Genomic DNA, 12,853 nt, shown 5'->3' on the forward strand with positions numbered 1-12,853 from the left:
TTGTTTGCAATTATCTGCAGTGCCGGTCTTTTGAAGACGACTGTAGTTGTTATGTTATGAGGGATTATATGATTTAAAAAAACATGGGGCACAATTATGCCACAGGACAGGAAGGGGGTAATAACACAAGGAATAGTGTTAGTACATTACTGGAAAATGATGGGCTGAATTATGATGTATTATGAATTCAGCCCACACATTGAGGATTTTGCATTTAAGTGTTTACTTGGATGAAGATTCCTGTACAATAATTCAGTATGAATGAACATCTGGAAGTGATGGTGCATGTATTGGGTTTGGAAATAAATCTTTTATGGCTGAGAAGAATAATTCATAGGGAAAAAATTCTTCCTAGTTGTTTCTGCCTAAGATTCAAATGACATAATGATAAATGAGAAAAATAACAAAATTAAACGCGGTCTCCAGCAATGATTCAGCTGGTTATGGCGGTGAGTAGTTGAGTCATACAGACCACAATAGCCCCACGCTCTATCCCCAATCTGTAATGTTAGTTGATCTGAGCCAGGGTGGTGGCATGGGTGTTTTAGGAGCCTCAGCACCCTTCAATTGGGGAAGAGAAAAATCATCCAGGCTTTTCTTGTGCATGATGATATCCAACATAGAAACATAGAAGATAGGAGCAGGAGTAGGCCATTCGGCCCCTCAAGCCTGTTCCGCCATTTAATGAGATCATGGCTGATCATCCAAATTCAGTACCCTGTCCCTGCTTTCTCCCCATACCCCTTGATCCCTTTAGCCTTAAGAAATATATCTAAATCCTTCTTGAATATATTTAATGAATTGGCCTCAACGGCCTTCTGAGGTAGAGAATTCCACAGGTTCACCACTCTCTGGGTGAAGAAATTCCTCCTCATCTCAGTCCTAAATGGCTTACCCCTTATCCTTAGATGACCGTGACAGTGAATACTGGGCAAGGACACTTGTAGCTGTGGATGTTGGTTGTATACCTACCATGGTCTCCTTAACTGTAGCTTGCAAATAGAAAGCTGTGCATTTTTACAGGCTTTGAACATGCAAAAGTAAATGAATCTGAAACGCTAGCACATAATCTTTCACGCATGCAGACCACTTATAATTTGAACCATCACAATTTAACATTCGGCTGGGCTGGCATGGTTATATTTTTCTTTTGCCACTGGGAAGAGAATGCAACAGATTTTCTGCTGGCACCACTCGCAGTATATCATCAATCACCCACAAAGACCGTGCTTTTTTCCTGGAGACAAAATACCAGCCACTGCTTTCTCACTTGGTCCAACATATTTTTGTCAGAGAACAATTGTTCTGACTGCATGAGTGGTTTTCTTACTGTGAGGCACCCTAATCCAATAAGTCCTTTGAGTGTGCAGGTGCTGTTATCATGCTATCCTAGCAGACTGCTTAGCAAAATATGATGTTTTCAAAAACAGCTAGCAGGAGTTCCTTGCAGTAACAATATTGCTTTAAAAAAAAAAAAATTGTGCCTGGTTATTCATCAAAATGAAGGACAATAGTTGGACTGAAGCATTTTCTACCTTGCAGCAGCAATGTGTTCCAGAATCATTTCTGAATCTTTGTCATACCCACTGAGAACAAACAGAGGTCATTGTACTGGTTGAAATGCTTTATTTCACAAGTGTTAAAAACTCACGGGCCTGGATTTTGCTGTAATAATAACGGCGAGGCTATCGGCACCCACCATTATTACAGGGTAGGTCTGATAGCAACTTCTGGCATCCACGGAAATCTGGACGTTGCAGCCAGAGATACCCTGCTCCTCTACAGGGTTAGCTGCCGCTGTCCTTGCCAATAGACATGGCATTGAAATGACTGCAACAGCGTGAACTTGGGTTACTTGCTTGCTAGTTCCGCACTAAAAATGGCTGAAAAAGTTAGGGCTACTGCATTCAGCAGTAAGTGGGTTTTTAACAGTGTAATAAGTGATAATTACAGCTGAACAACCTCACTGGCCCTGAAAAATTAATTTTACCAATGTGGAACCTCATTCCTTGTTGGAGATTTTTAAAAATTAAATAAAAATAAAAATATTTTTTTTTCTGTCGCTTTTATCTCTCTCCCTTAATCCCATCTGTATTTCCCAATCTTTATTTTGCTTTCTGTACGTCATTTAAATCTAATTTATATTTCCTGCTTTATACTTCCTGGTTTGGATTCTGCGTGTCTCAGTGAGGACTCTTCAATCTGGTTGAAGAGCCTCGCGGTTTCTTGTCCTGCTCACAGATGCCACAGATCCCCTGTAGAGGCCGCCGCATTGAAACAGATGCCGGATTTGGGGGAAGCTATGCTGAGAGGCCCGAGAAAATTCTGGGCAATTATTAGCGAGGTGACCAGTGAGCGCCGTTCCTTCGCCGCTGAAAGCAAAATCCGAGCCAATATTTGCAAGCAATACAGGACAAGTAAATTACAAAATCTTTCAATGACTGAAATAAAACTAATATCATACCATTACCAGTGTAATGTTCTATCAATTATACATCCAGTACTATTTAAATGTGGAACAAGATAGACTCTGAAACATAAAACAAGTGGCCGGCCTCATCATCATCGTTGGGGGTGGGGGGAGGCCTGGGGTGGGGGGGGAGGGAGGTGATTGGAGGCATCATGGGGGCTGGGTTAGGTAGGGACCCTGGATCCAGGAGGTAAGTGTAAAGCCACTTACCTCCTGGATGCAGCAGTCCCCGCCTCACCCGTCCCCAGGCTGTTAAATTCAAAATGGAGGGCAAAATAGAGGCTTCCAGCCTCATTACAATGGCCCAGAAATTCGGGTCGGGGGCTTCCCGCGGGTGCAAGCCCCCGACCTACACTTACATATCGCGCTGACATTTGAAGCCTGGGCCTGCGTGGATTTCCGGTCTGTGGCCCGGTTCAGCTCCCAGCGCGCTGTGCGTGCATGATCCAGAGGCGTACTTAGTGCGATGAGCCAGCTGGGATCACGTGAGCACTGGGCAACCAATGGGAGTTTACAAAAGTCCATTCATGAGTTAGACATAAGACCTGTCAAACTCATGAAAAGTCCGGGCACCCAAAACACTACTTAAACTTTAAATAAAAGTTTTTTAAAATTCCAATAATTAAATTAACTATTAATAACTTTAAAAAACTAATTTAAACAATTATTCAAATTTCTGCCAAAATTTTTTTTTCAAGAAATCGGGTCCAAAAATACACTTACCTTACTGTAAATTCTTTAAAAATAATAAACCTGTGGAAAAAAATTTCTAACTTTAATTATTAGACCACTTACCTTATAAAACGAAGTCCTTACGTCTGCTTTTTACATTCGTAAAAAGTGGAGGCCTTCACGCACGGACAAACCTGTCAAAAAAAACGAAGTTCAACGCGTACGCGCTGCCTCAAACGTCGCAAGGGAACCGCCTCTTAACCCCTTGGTTCAGAGGAGAGGAAATGCCAGTTTTCCGCGCATGCGCTGTGCATACTGAAATCCGGCACTTCCAACGGGCCCACGTGTGAAGACCCCGTCCGTACTCACGCGTTGGGACCGGAATTACTGGGCCATTATTTAAATTGAGATACTGCCCCCTGGGAGCGGGTTGGTCGCCCACCCCCTCATCCTGCCTCCGGGAAAACCGGAAGTGGGTGGGTTGGAGGCAGGATCAGGTCGGGATTCACATTTTTAACAATTTACCTTCCCCACGCTCCAAACCCACCCGTTATTTTATGGGAAAATTCTGGCCGTACATATTTACTGGTAATATTGGTCACCCCATAACTCTTTCTACCATGACTAGGGTATCTGTTTTTTCATCTGTGAAACATTTTGGGATTTTTTTTTACAGTAAAGGAGCTAAATAAAGTTGTTGTTACTTTTCCTATGGCATGAGCATTATTGACTGAAAGACTGGGCAGGTGACCTGCTTCCAGGCTTCTGCCATTTCCATTCTAGCAATTCACCATGTAGAGAATCTTGGGTGTAAAACTATGTCTAAAAGGCCTCCACACCACACTTTAAAGCACCAGTGCAATACAAACACCCTGCGCAGTGTGCTTTTACTGTTTTTTTTAATAATGCCACTTAAGATAAGAGGCGGCTGTCATTGCTTGAAAATTGAACTTTCACTTTGAGCCACATCAGATTTTCCCAGGTCGGAAAAATTCTCCTTCTCCTCTTCTGCTCAAATGTGCCTGAACTCCAATATCATTTAGAATGCCTCTGTTCACCATTATTGCTTTTCTAATACTAGTGCAGCCATTCGGAGTGAGGCAGCAGCTTTAGTACCAATTTTCACCATACGGCAGTGTTGTGCTGTATACTCCTGCCAACTTAAGATCAAGTGTAATATTTGTCATAGCAGCAGTGCAGCTCATAGAAGGGACTGGATTATTTCTCCATATGTTTTGTGTCAGTCTTATTTTCACTGCTGTGAACGACCAGCAGTTGTGACAAAATAGAAGTAATGCATGTGTAATAAAAGCCATCAACAACAGAAGGACAAATTTCCCCCACTAATTGAATGGATTTGTGTTATTTTTTTAAACCTGGGACATATGTTGTCTGTTCATAGGGCTTTAGGACAACCTGCAACCTGTTAATGGATTATTAAACCCCATAACGGTTATTGGTCTACTAAACAAACACTTGAATACTGTTAATGAGCCATTGAACCACACGCATATAATTTTCTTAATAGCCTACTGTAAACCTGTTAAGGAGTTATCATTCCACACAAGCACAACTTATTGGGCTATTTAGCTGAAATTACAACATTTGTAGCTTAATTACATGTATAATTTGTTGGGGGGGGGATTTAAACATGTCTACAAGTAATTTGTTAATAGTCTTTTTAACTATACACCTATATCTAGATAAGCTATTTAAATGCACATCTGTAATTTGTTGAGTGGTTTATAACATCTGTAACCAAATAATGTGTATCTTCAAGTTGCTGATAGCCGACATAAATGCATACCTGCGGATGGGTTACTATGAAGTTTTTATTTCACAGGATGATTCTGGGAAATATGGTCTTGTGTGTTCTTTAAGTAGATATGTATAAAAGGAAGCAAGGAAACAAACCAATTAAACATGGTAGTAAATAATATTTACTAAGAAATCAACATGACTACAAGTACAACAAATCTTTATAAATTTTGTGCTCTCAAAATGTTCTTCCTCAAGAACTGTTTTGCAGAATAACATGTTCCTATTTATTACTTTGCAACATAATTAGCTGATCATATTCATAGATGTAGTATTATTCTAGCTATAACATACAGACTTTTTGCTTTTTTAAAAACTTAGAAAGAATGGTATCCTGTGAAATATTGTCATAAAATTACACATCATAACTGGGAGAGTTAAAGGTTCCTTTCTATCCTAGGTGGAAAACCATGTCCTACTAGCCGAGCTTTGCAAGAATGGCGATCTTGTAATGAGCATGGCTGCACGGTGTTTTATTGGGATACATCACCATGGGGTCCTTGTACTGAAGATACGTTAGTGATGGCCCTCAATGCTACAATCAGTTGGAATGGGGAGGCCACCTGTTCTGTGGGCATGCAGACTCGACAGGTCTTTTGCGTGAAGTGCAAAGTTGGACATGTTACTCCCAAAAGGTATTGATATTTCCTTTTTAGAGTAAGAATTTAGATAACATAATAATAAGGTTGCATGGCCTTGTCTGTTGTTTAGCTTCACTTTGTTTGAAATAGTAATGTGTGGGGAACTTATTGATTGTGCTGTTTGTGAAGGTTGTTATTGCTCCCCTCCAATGTTTCCATAGCACTTACTCATCCTCCTCCTATCCTGTATAAGACAAGATCTCAGTCAGAAACCTCCATCGAGCTTAATCTTATATGATGACTTGTACTTCCGTGCACTCTGACCAGCCCATTTTGTTTTATGCTTTTTTTTACTGCTTAGCGTTCTAAGTACAGCACACCAGAATGGAGCGGCCTGAGGACCGAACTACAGGGTAAATTGTTCCTCAGACTGCATCATCATAATTCAGGCACTCCGACACAGCTTGCCCATCGGGACCTAACAAATTTTGGAGTGATTATTTGCATGAGCAAGTTTGGGTCGTTCTGCGCATGTGCACCTATATAGGAGCCAGGCCCTCTGGGCCGAGCCTAAACACTGTCCTGCCCTGCCACCAGAGTCTTGGGGGGGGTGGGGAGAGAAGGTCAGGAACTCGGGGGGGGGGGATGGGGAGAGAAGGTCAGGAACTCGGGGGGGTGGGGAGAGAAGGTCAGGAACTCTTGGGGGGGGTGGGGAGAGAAGGTCAGGAACTCGGGGGGGGATGGGGAGAGAAGGTCAGGAACTCGGGGTGGGGGGGAGAGAAGGTCAGGAACTCAGGGCGGGGGAGGGGATGGGGAGAAGGTCAGGAACTCGGGGGGCAATGGGGAGAGAAGGTCAGGAACTCGGGGGGGGTGGATGGGGAGAGAAGGTCAGGAACTCGGGGGGGGGTGGTGGATGGGGAGAGAAGGTCAGGAACTCGGGGGGGTGGAATGGGGAAAGAAGGTCAGGAACTCGATGGGGGATGGGGAGAGAAGGTCAGGAACTTGGGGGGAGAAGAGAAGGTCAGGAACTCGATGGGGGGGAGAAGGTCAGGAACTCGGGGTGGGGGGAGGATGGGGCAAGAAGGTCAGGAACTCTGGGGGGGATGGGGAGAGAAGGTCAGGAACTCGGCGGGGGTGGGGGGAGAGAAGGTCAGGAACTCGGGGGGAGAAGAGAAGGTCAGGAACTCGATGGGGGGGAGAGAAGGTCAGGAACTCTGGGTGGGGGAAGGATGGGGCGAGAAGGTCAGGAACTCTGGGTGGGGGGAGGATGGGACGAGAAGGTCAGGAACTCTGGGTGGGGGGAGTGTGGTGTATGTAACCTGTTCCACCTTAAGAGAACTACCTTAAGAGATGTACTACTTTCTCTTGGCCAGGAGCTTGTGGGGGAGGGAGCATGGGTGGGGGAAGAACGTGATCCAGGTTTAAAGGTGGGGGGAGGGGATGAGAGTGGGAACGTGATCCAGATGGGAAGACGGATCAGGAACTCTGGATGGGGGCGGGGGGTAGAAGGTTAAAGAGCAGGACCTCAAAGGTTGTAATCTCTGGATTACTCCCAGTGCCACGTGCTAGTGAGTATAGGAATAGGAGGATAGAGCAGATGAATGCGTGGCTAAAGAGTTGGTGTAGGGGGGAGGGTTTTACTTTCCTGGATCACTGGGCCTGCTTCTGGGGAAGGTGGGACTTGTACAAGTCGGACGGGTTGCACCTGAACCAGAGCGGGACAAATATCCTTGCGGGGAGGTTTGCTAGCACTGTTGGGGGGGGTTTAAACTAACTTGGCAGGGGGATGGGATACAGAGGGGAGCTGAAAGAGGGGGTGATGTGCTGCCAATTATAGAGAAAAAAGCAAGTCAGCTTGGTAGACAGGGCAAATATACAAGGGCAAGGCTGGATGGCATCTATTTTAATGCAAGGAGTCTTGCAAATAAGGTGGATGAACTGAAGGTGTTGATAAACACATGGGAGTATGATATTGTTGCTATCACGGAGACATGGTTGAGGGAGGGGCAAGACTGGCAGCTCAATATTCCGGGGTACAGAATCTTCAGGCGAGACAGAGGGGGGGGTATAAGAGGAGGGGGTGTAGCAATATTAATTAAGGATGTAAGAGCCATAAAAGCTTAAGAAAATACTTTAAAATAGTGGCTAAATGGCATAATAGTTAATTTACCTGAACGACTTATTGTATTAAGAAACCCCCTATTTTCTTGCTCCAGTAGTATAGTCCGACACCCCCTTCATTCTTGCCACAATGGAACAGCCCCTAAGCCACACATGGGTGCAGCCATCTTACAGTTTTAAACTGCACGTGGTGAAAGAGGCAGAAGCTGTGAGGTTTGGAGCAGTACAGTTTTTAACCGTGTTCGTTTATACGTGTTTGCTTTGTAATTCTGTTTGTTAAGTGTTATAGTAAACAGTTTAAAAGACAAAGCTACGTTTGGGAACGTTTTATTTCGACACGCGTCTACTCGTTGTTAAAGGCCCCACAGCTCAGTGGCCTGCCTGTTTGGAAACTAAGAAGCGCCACTACAAAGGAGTCAATTACTGCAGTAAGGAGGGATGATATATTAGCAGGTTCCTCTAATGAGGCCATATGGGTGGAGCTTAAAAACAAGAAGGGGGCAAGCACTTTGCTGGGAGTGTACTATAGGCCTCCAAACAGTCAGGGGGAGATAGAGGAACAGATATGTAGGCAAATCTCAGAGAAATGTGCAAATAATAGGGTAATAATAATGGGGGATTTCAACTTCCCCAATATTAACTGGGATAGTCAGAGTGTGAAAGGCACAGAGGGTGTAGAATTCTTAAAGTGCATCCAGGAGAGCTTTCTGAGCCAGCATGTAGAAGGTCCTACAAGAGAGGGGGCGGTACTGGACCTAATTCTAGGGAATGTGGCCGGCCAAGTGGAAGAAGTGCTAGTAGGTGAGCACTTTGGTGACAGTGACCATAATATGGTGAGATTTAAGGTGGTCATGGAAAAGGACAGGGATGGGCCGGAAATAAAGGTTCTAAATTGGGGGAAGGCCGATTTTAATAGGATAAGGCAGGATCTGGCCAAAATGGACTGGGATCAGCTACTTGTAGGAAAATCCGCATCGGAGCAATGGGAGGCTTTCAGAAGGGAGATTGAGATCATACAATGGCAACATGTTCCCATAAAGGTCAAGGGTGGTTCCAAAAACCACAGGGAACCGTGGATGTCAGGGGATATACGAGAATGGATTAGAAAAAAAAGGAGGGCTTTTGGCAGATACAAAAGGCTAAAGACGGAGGAAGCCCTAGAGGAGTACAAAAAGTGCAGGGGGATACTTAAAAAAGAAATTAGGAGATCAAGGAGGGGCCATGAAATAACACTGGCGAGCAAAATAAAGGAAAATCCGAAGATGTTTTATAAGTATATTAAGGGTAAGAGGATAACTAGGGAAAAAATAGGGCCCATTAGGGACAAAAGTGGCAATGTGTGTGTGGAGCCGGAAGATGTAGGAGGGGTTCTAAATGAATTTTTTGCATCTGTTTTCACTATGGAGAGGGACGATGTAGACATAGAAATAGGGCAGGGGGACTGTGATATGCTGGAACACATTAACATCGAAAGGGAGGAGGTATTGGCGGTTTTAGCAGGCCTAAAAATGGATAAATCCCCAGGCCCAGACGAAATGTATCCCAGCCTGCTGTGTGAGGCAAAGGAAGAGATTGCGGGGGCTCTAACACACATATTCAGAACCTCTCTGGCCACAGGGGATGTGCCAGAGGACTGGAGAACCGCTAATGTAGTTCCATTATTCAAGAAGGGGAGTAGGGAAAAACCGGGGAACTACAGGCCAGTGAGCCTAACATCAGTGGTGGGAAAATTATTGGAAAAAATTCTGAGGGACAAAATCAGTCTCCACTTGGAGAGGCAAGGATTAATCAGGGATAGTCAACATGGCTTTGTCAAGGGAAGATCATGTCTGACTAATTTGATTGAATTTTTTGAGGGGGTGACTAGGTGTGTGGATGAGGGTAACGCAGTGGATGTGGTATACATGGATTTCAGTAAGGCCTTCGATAAAGTCCCGCACAGGAGACTGGTCAAGAAGGTAAGAGCCCATGGAATCCAGGGTGCCTTGGCACATTGGATACAAAACTGGCTTAGTGGCAGAAGGCAGAGGGTGATGTTCGAAGGTTGTTTTTGTGACTGGAAGCCTGTGGCCAGTGGGGTACCACAGGGATCGGTGCTGGGTCCCTTGCTGTTTGTGGTCTATATTAATGACTTGGATATGAATGTAAAAGGTATGATCAGTAAGTTCGCGGATGATACAAAAATTGGTAGGGTGGTAAATAGCGAGGAGGGTAGTCTCAGTCTGCAGGACGATATCGATGGGTTGGTCAGATGGGCGGAACAGTGGCAAATGGAATTTAACCCGGAAAAGTGCGAGGTGATGCACTTTGGGGGGACTAACAAGGCAAGGGAATACACAATGAATGGTAAGACCCTAGGCAAGACGGAGGGTCAGAGGGATCTGGGTGTGCAAGTACACAGATCCCTGAAGGCGGCGGAACAGGTGGATAAGGTGGTAAAAAAGGCATATGGGATACTTGCCTTCATTAGCCGAGGCATAGAATATAAGAGCAAGGAGGTTATGATGGAGCTGTATAAAACACTGGTTAGGCCACAGCTGGAATACTGTGTGCAGTTCTGGTCGCCACACTACAGGAAGGATGTGATAGCTTTGGAGAGGGTGCAGAGGAGATTCACCAGGATGCTACCAGGGCTGGAACGCTTCAGCTATGAAGAGAGACTGGGCAGATTGGGTTTGTTTTCCTTGGAGCAGAGGAGGCTGAGGGGGGACATGATTGAGGTGTACAAAATTATGAGGGGCATAGATAGGATGGATACTAAGGAGCTTTTTCCCTTAGTAGAAGGGTCAATAACTAGGGGGCACAGATTCAAGGTAAAGGGCGGGAGGTTTAGAGGGGATTTGAGAAAGAACATTTTCACCCAGAGGGTGGTTGGAGTCTGGAACTCACTGCCCGGAAGGGTTGTGGAGGCTGGAACCCTCACAACATTCAAGACGCATTTGGATGAGCACTTGAAATGCCATAGCATACAAGGCTACGGACCAAATGCTGGAATATGGGATTAGATTAGACAGGGCGTGATGGCCGGCGCGGACACGATGGGCCGAAGGGCCTCTATCCGTGCTGTATAACTCTATGACTCTAAGGTCAGAAACTCGCGGGGGGGAGGTGAAGGTCAGAAACTCGGGGGGTGGGGGGAGAAGGTCAGGAACTCGGTGGTGGGGGGGAGAGAGCAGGTCAGGAGCTTGTGGGGGAGGGAGCATAGATGGGGGAAGAATGTGATCCAGGTCTAAAGGTGGGGGGAGCGGATGAGAGCGGGAGCGTGATCCAGATGGGAAGATGGATCACTTTCTCCCCCCTCTGTTAGACGTGGATCACGTACTTCCAACCCCACCTCCACCCCCTTTACACCCGCACCTCGTTCTCCCTCTCCTCCCCGCTAGTCCTGGATCACGCTCCTGATCATGAACGGCAGTAGTTGATTTCTCGGAAAGACAAACACGTGTGCGGCAAGTGACACCATTGGACTGGACAGAATCCGGAAGTCATGTTCACTTCGTATCCAATAAACCTGCTAACAATCCGTGACCCACACTCAATACCCCATCAATCACCACAGCTCTCACCCAGAGTGTTTAGTTTGACAGAGTGATTAATAACCGTGTGCTATACTTCCGGTTTTCGGTTGACCCATGATGTCACCCTGCGCATGAGCTGGGCCACTCAATGATGTCATTCCCAGCGCATGCTAAAAATCTACGGTTCTGCTAGTGAGGTCACTTGCAATGATGTCAGCCTCAGCTGTTCTCATTGAATGAAATGCCTCACTATACCAACCTTACAGCTCAAATCATGTAAAATAGTCACTGCTGTGGCTTTCACTCAGCAAATCAGGCAGCATTTACGGAGAGAGAAACAGAGTTAACGTTTTGTGCTTTGATGAAAGGTCATCGACCTGAAACTTTAACTATGCTTCTTTCTCCACAGCTGCTGTCTGACTTGCTGAGCATCTCCAGCATTTTATGTTATATCACTTGACTGATGATTGGCAGGTGGTCGACGGGGCAGGCTGTACGTGGCCATGTGAGAGTTAGCTTGCTTTTCTAGGTGACCCTCCATACTAACAGGTAGATGCCACTGTCATGGCTGCACTGGAGCAGCTTGGCTCCGGGAGCCTGCTTGTGACAATGTCTGGATCAAATTACACATTTCAGAGACATTGAATTACTCTCCAGCAGGCAGGATCAGATTATACATTCCAGACAAACTGTTGAATGTGTCTTGTCCTCCAAGGGGACCAATCAGAAATCCAACCCACTTGTGGTGCAAATACACGCAGCCAACAAATTATGGCCGTTCCCTTTTGGGGCCATTTTTTGAGAAGCCTCCAGTGGTCCCTTTAAGAACCACTAGTTAGCAGCTGAAGATACAGAAATACTAGTCAGAGCTTGCGCAGGAGCCTCAGTTCAATATTGAAATGAGGCTTGCGTTCATTTCAGACAGCTGCCAGGGCCACCCAAAAAAAGGCCCAGAGAGATTGGGCGCAGGCCTCTGCCCTGCTAAATTGGTTATTGTAAAACAGGCACAATGATGACTCCCAAAGGTCTACTCGAAGGCACTAATTATGTACATTAAATAAATAGGAGCATCAGTAGTACGATGCATTAACACACTGTTTTTGGAAAGACTATGAGTTTGCAGCTTAGGTTCTTCATAAGGTAAGTTCCTGATGTCGGCAGAAGATTGTTGGAAGGGTGAAGATGTAAGGTGCTTTAACATGGAGAAGAAAAGAAAATCAGAAAAGTGAGGCAACCTATGCTATTTTTATGCCCCAGTTACAAATACCATTGACAGAAAAGAGAGAACAGGTTACTTGCCTTCCCTGCTGATCAGGGAAAGGTGTACAGTATCGGGTAATCTGAAGAATGGGAGAGAAATGTAAAACATTGTCGATATCTAAAATAAATTGGACCAAAATGAAGCAACACCGAGATCTGATAGAATGCTCTCTTCTCTCAGTCCTTCTTTCCCTGTGGCCTTCACTATTTTTCCTTGACGCTGGTAATTGCTATTTCGCTGAAATGCAGTTGCTGTTTATAGGCACATTCTCTGTGTTCTACTGCTCTTCAATTTCTATCGGCTTCCTTCCTACTCTATTACTGCTCACCTGCCATAGATACTCAAATGTACCATTGCCATGACAGCTTTCTTATAAAAATGCCACGTGTGTTGTTTTATGGTATTAATCAGC

The 12,853-nt window shown here is 45.2% G+C and overlaps 1 protein-coding gene across 2 annotated transcripts in view; it reads left to right on the forward strand.

Annotated features, from left to right (window-relative positions):
• The window catches only part of thsd7ba (thrombospondin, type I, domain containing 7Ba), a 1,218,118-nt gene that overhangs the window by 697,954 nt on the left and 507,311 nt on the right, over positions 1–12,853 (forward strand). For both annotated transcript variants that reach the window (XM_085986643.1, XM_085986644.1), the window contains exon 10: positions 5,361–5,595. In XM_085986643.1, coding sequence (XP_085842769.1) covers positions 5,361–5,595 — 235 coding nt within the window. The remainder of the gene's footprint in view (positions 1–5,360; positions 5,596–12,853) is intronic.

Source organism: Somniosus microcephalus, chromosome 4 (assembly GCF_052327205.1).
Source record: "Somniosus microcephalus isolate GS21.2 chromosome 4, FLI_Smic_1.0, whole genome shotgun sequence".
Lineage (NCBI taxonomy): Eukaryota > Metazoa > Chordata > Chondrichthyes > Squaliformes > Somniosidae > Somniosus > Somniosus microcephalus.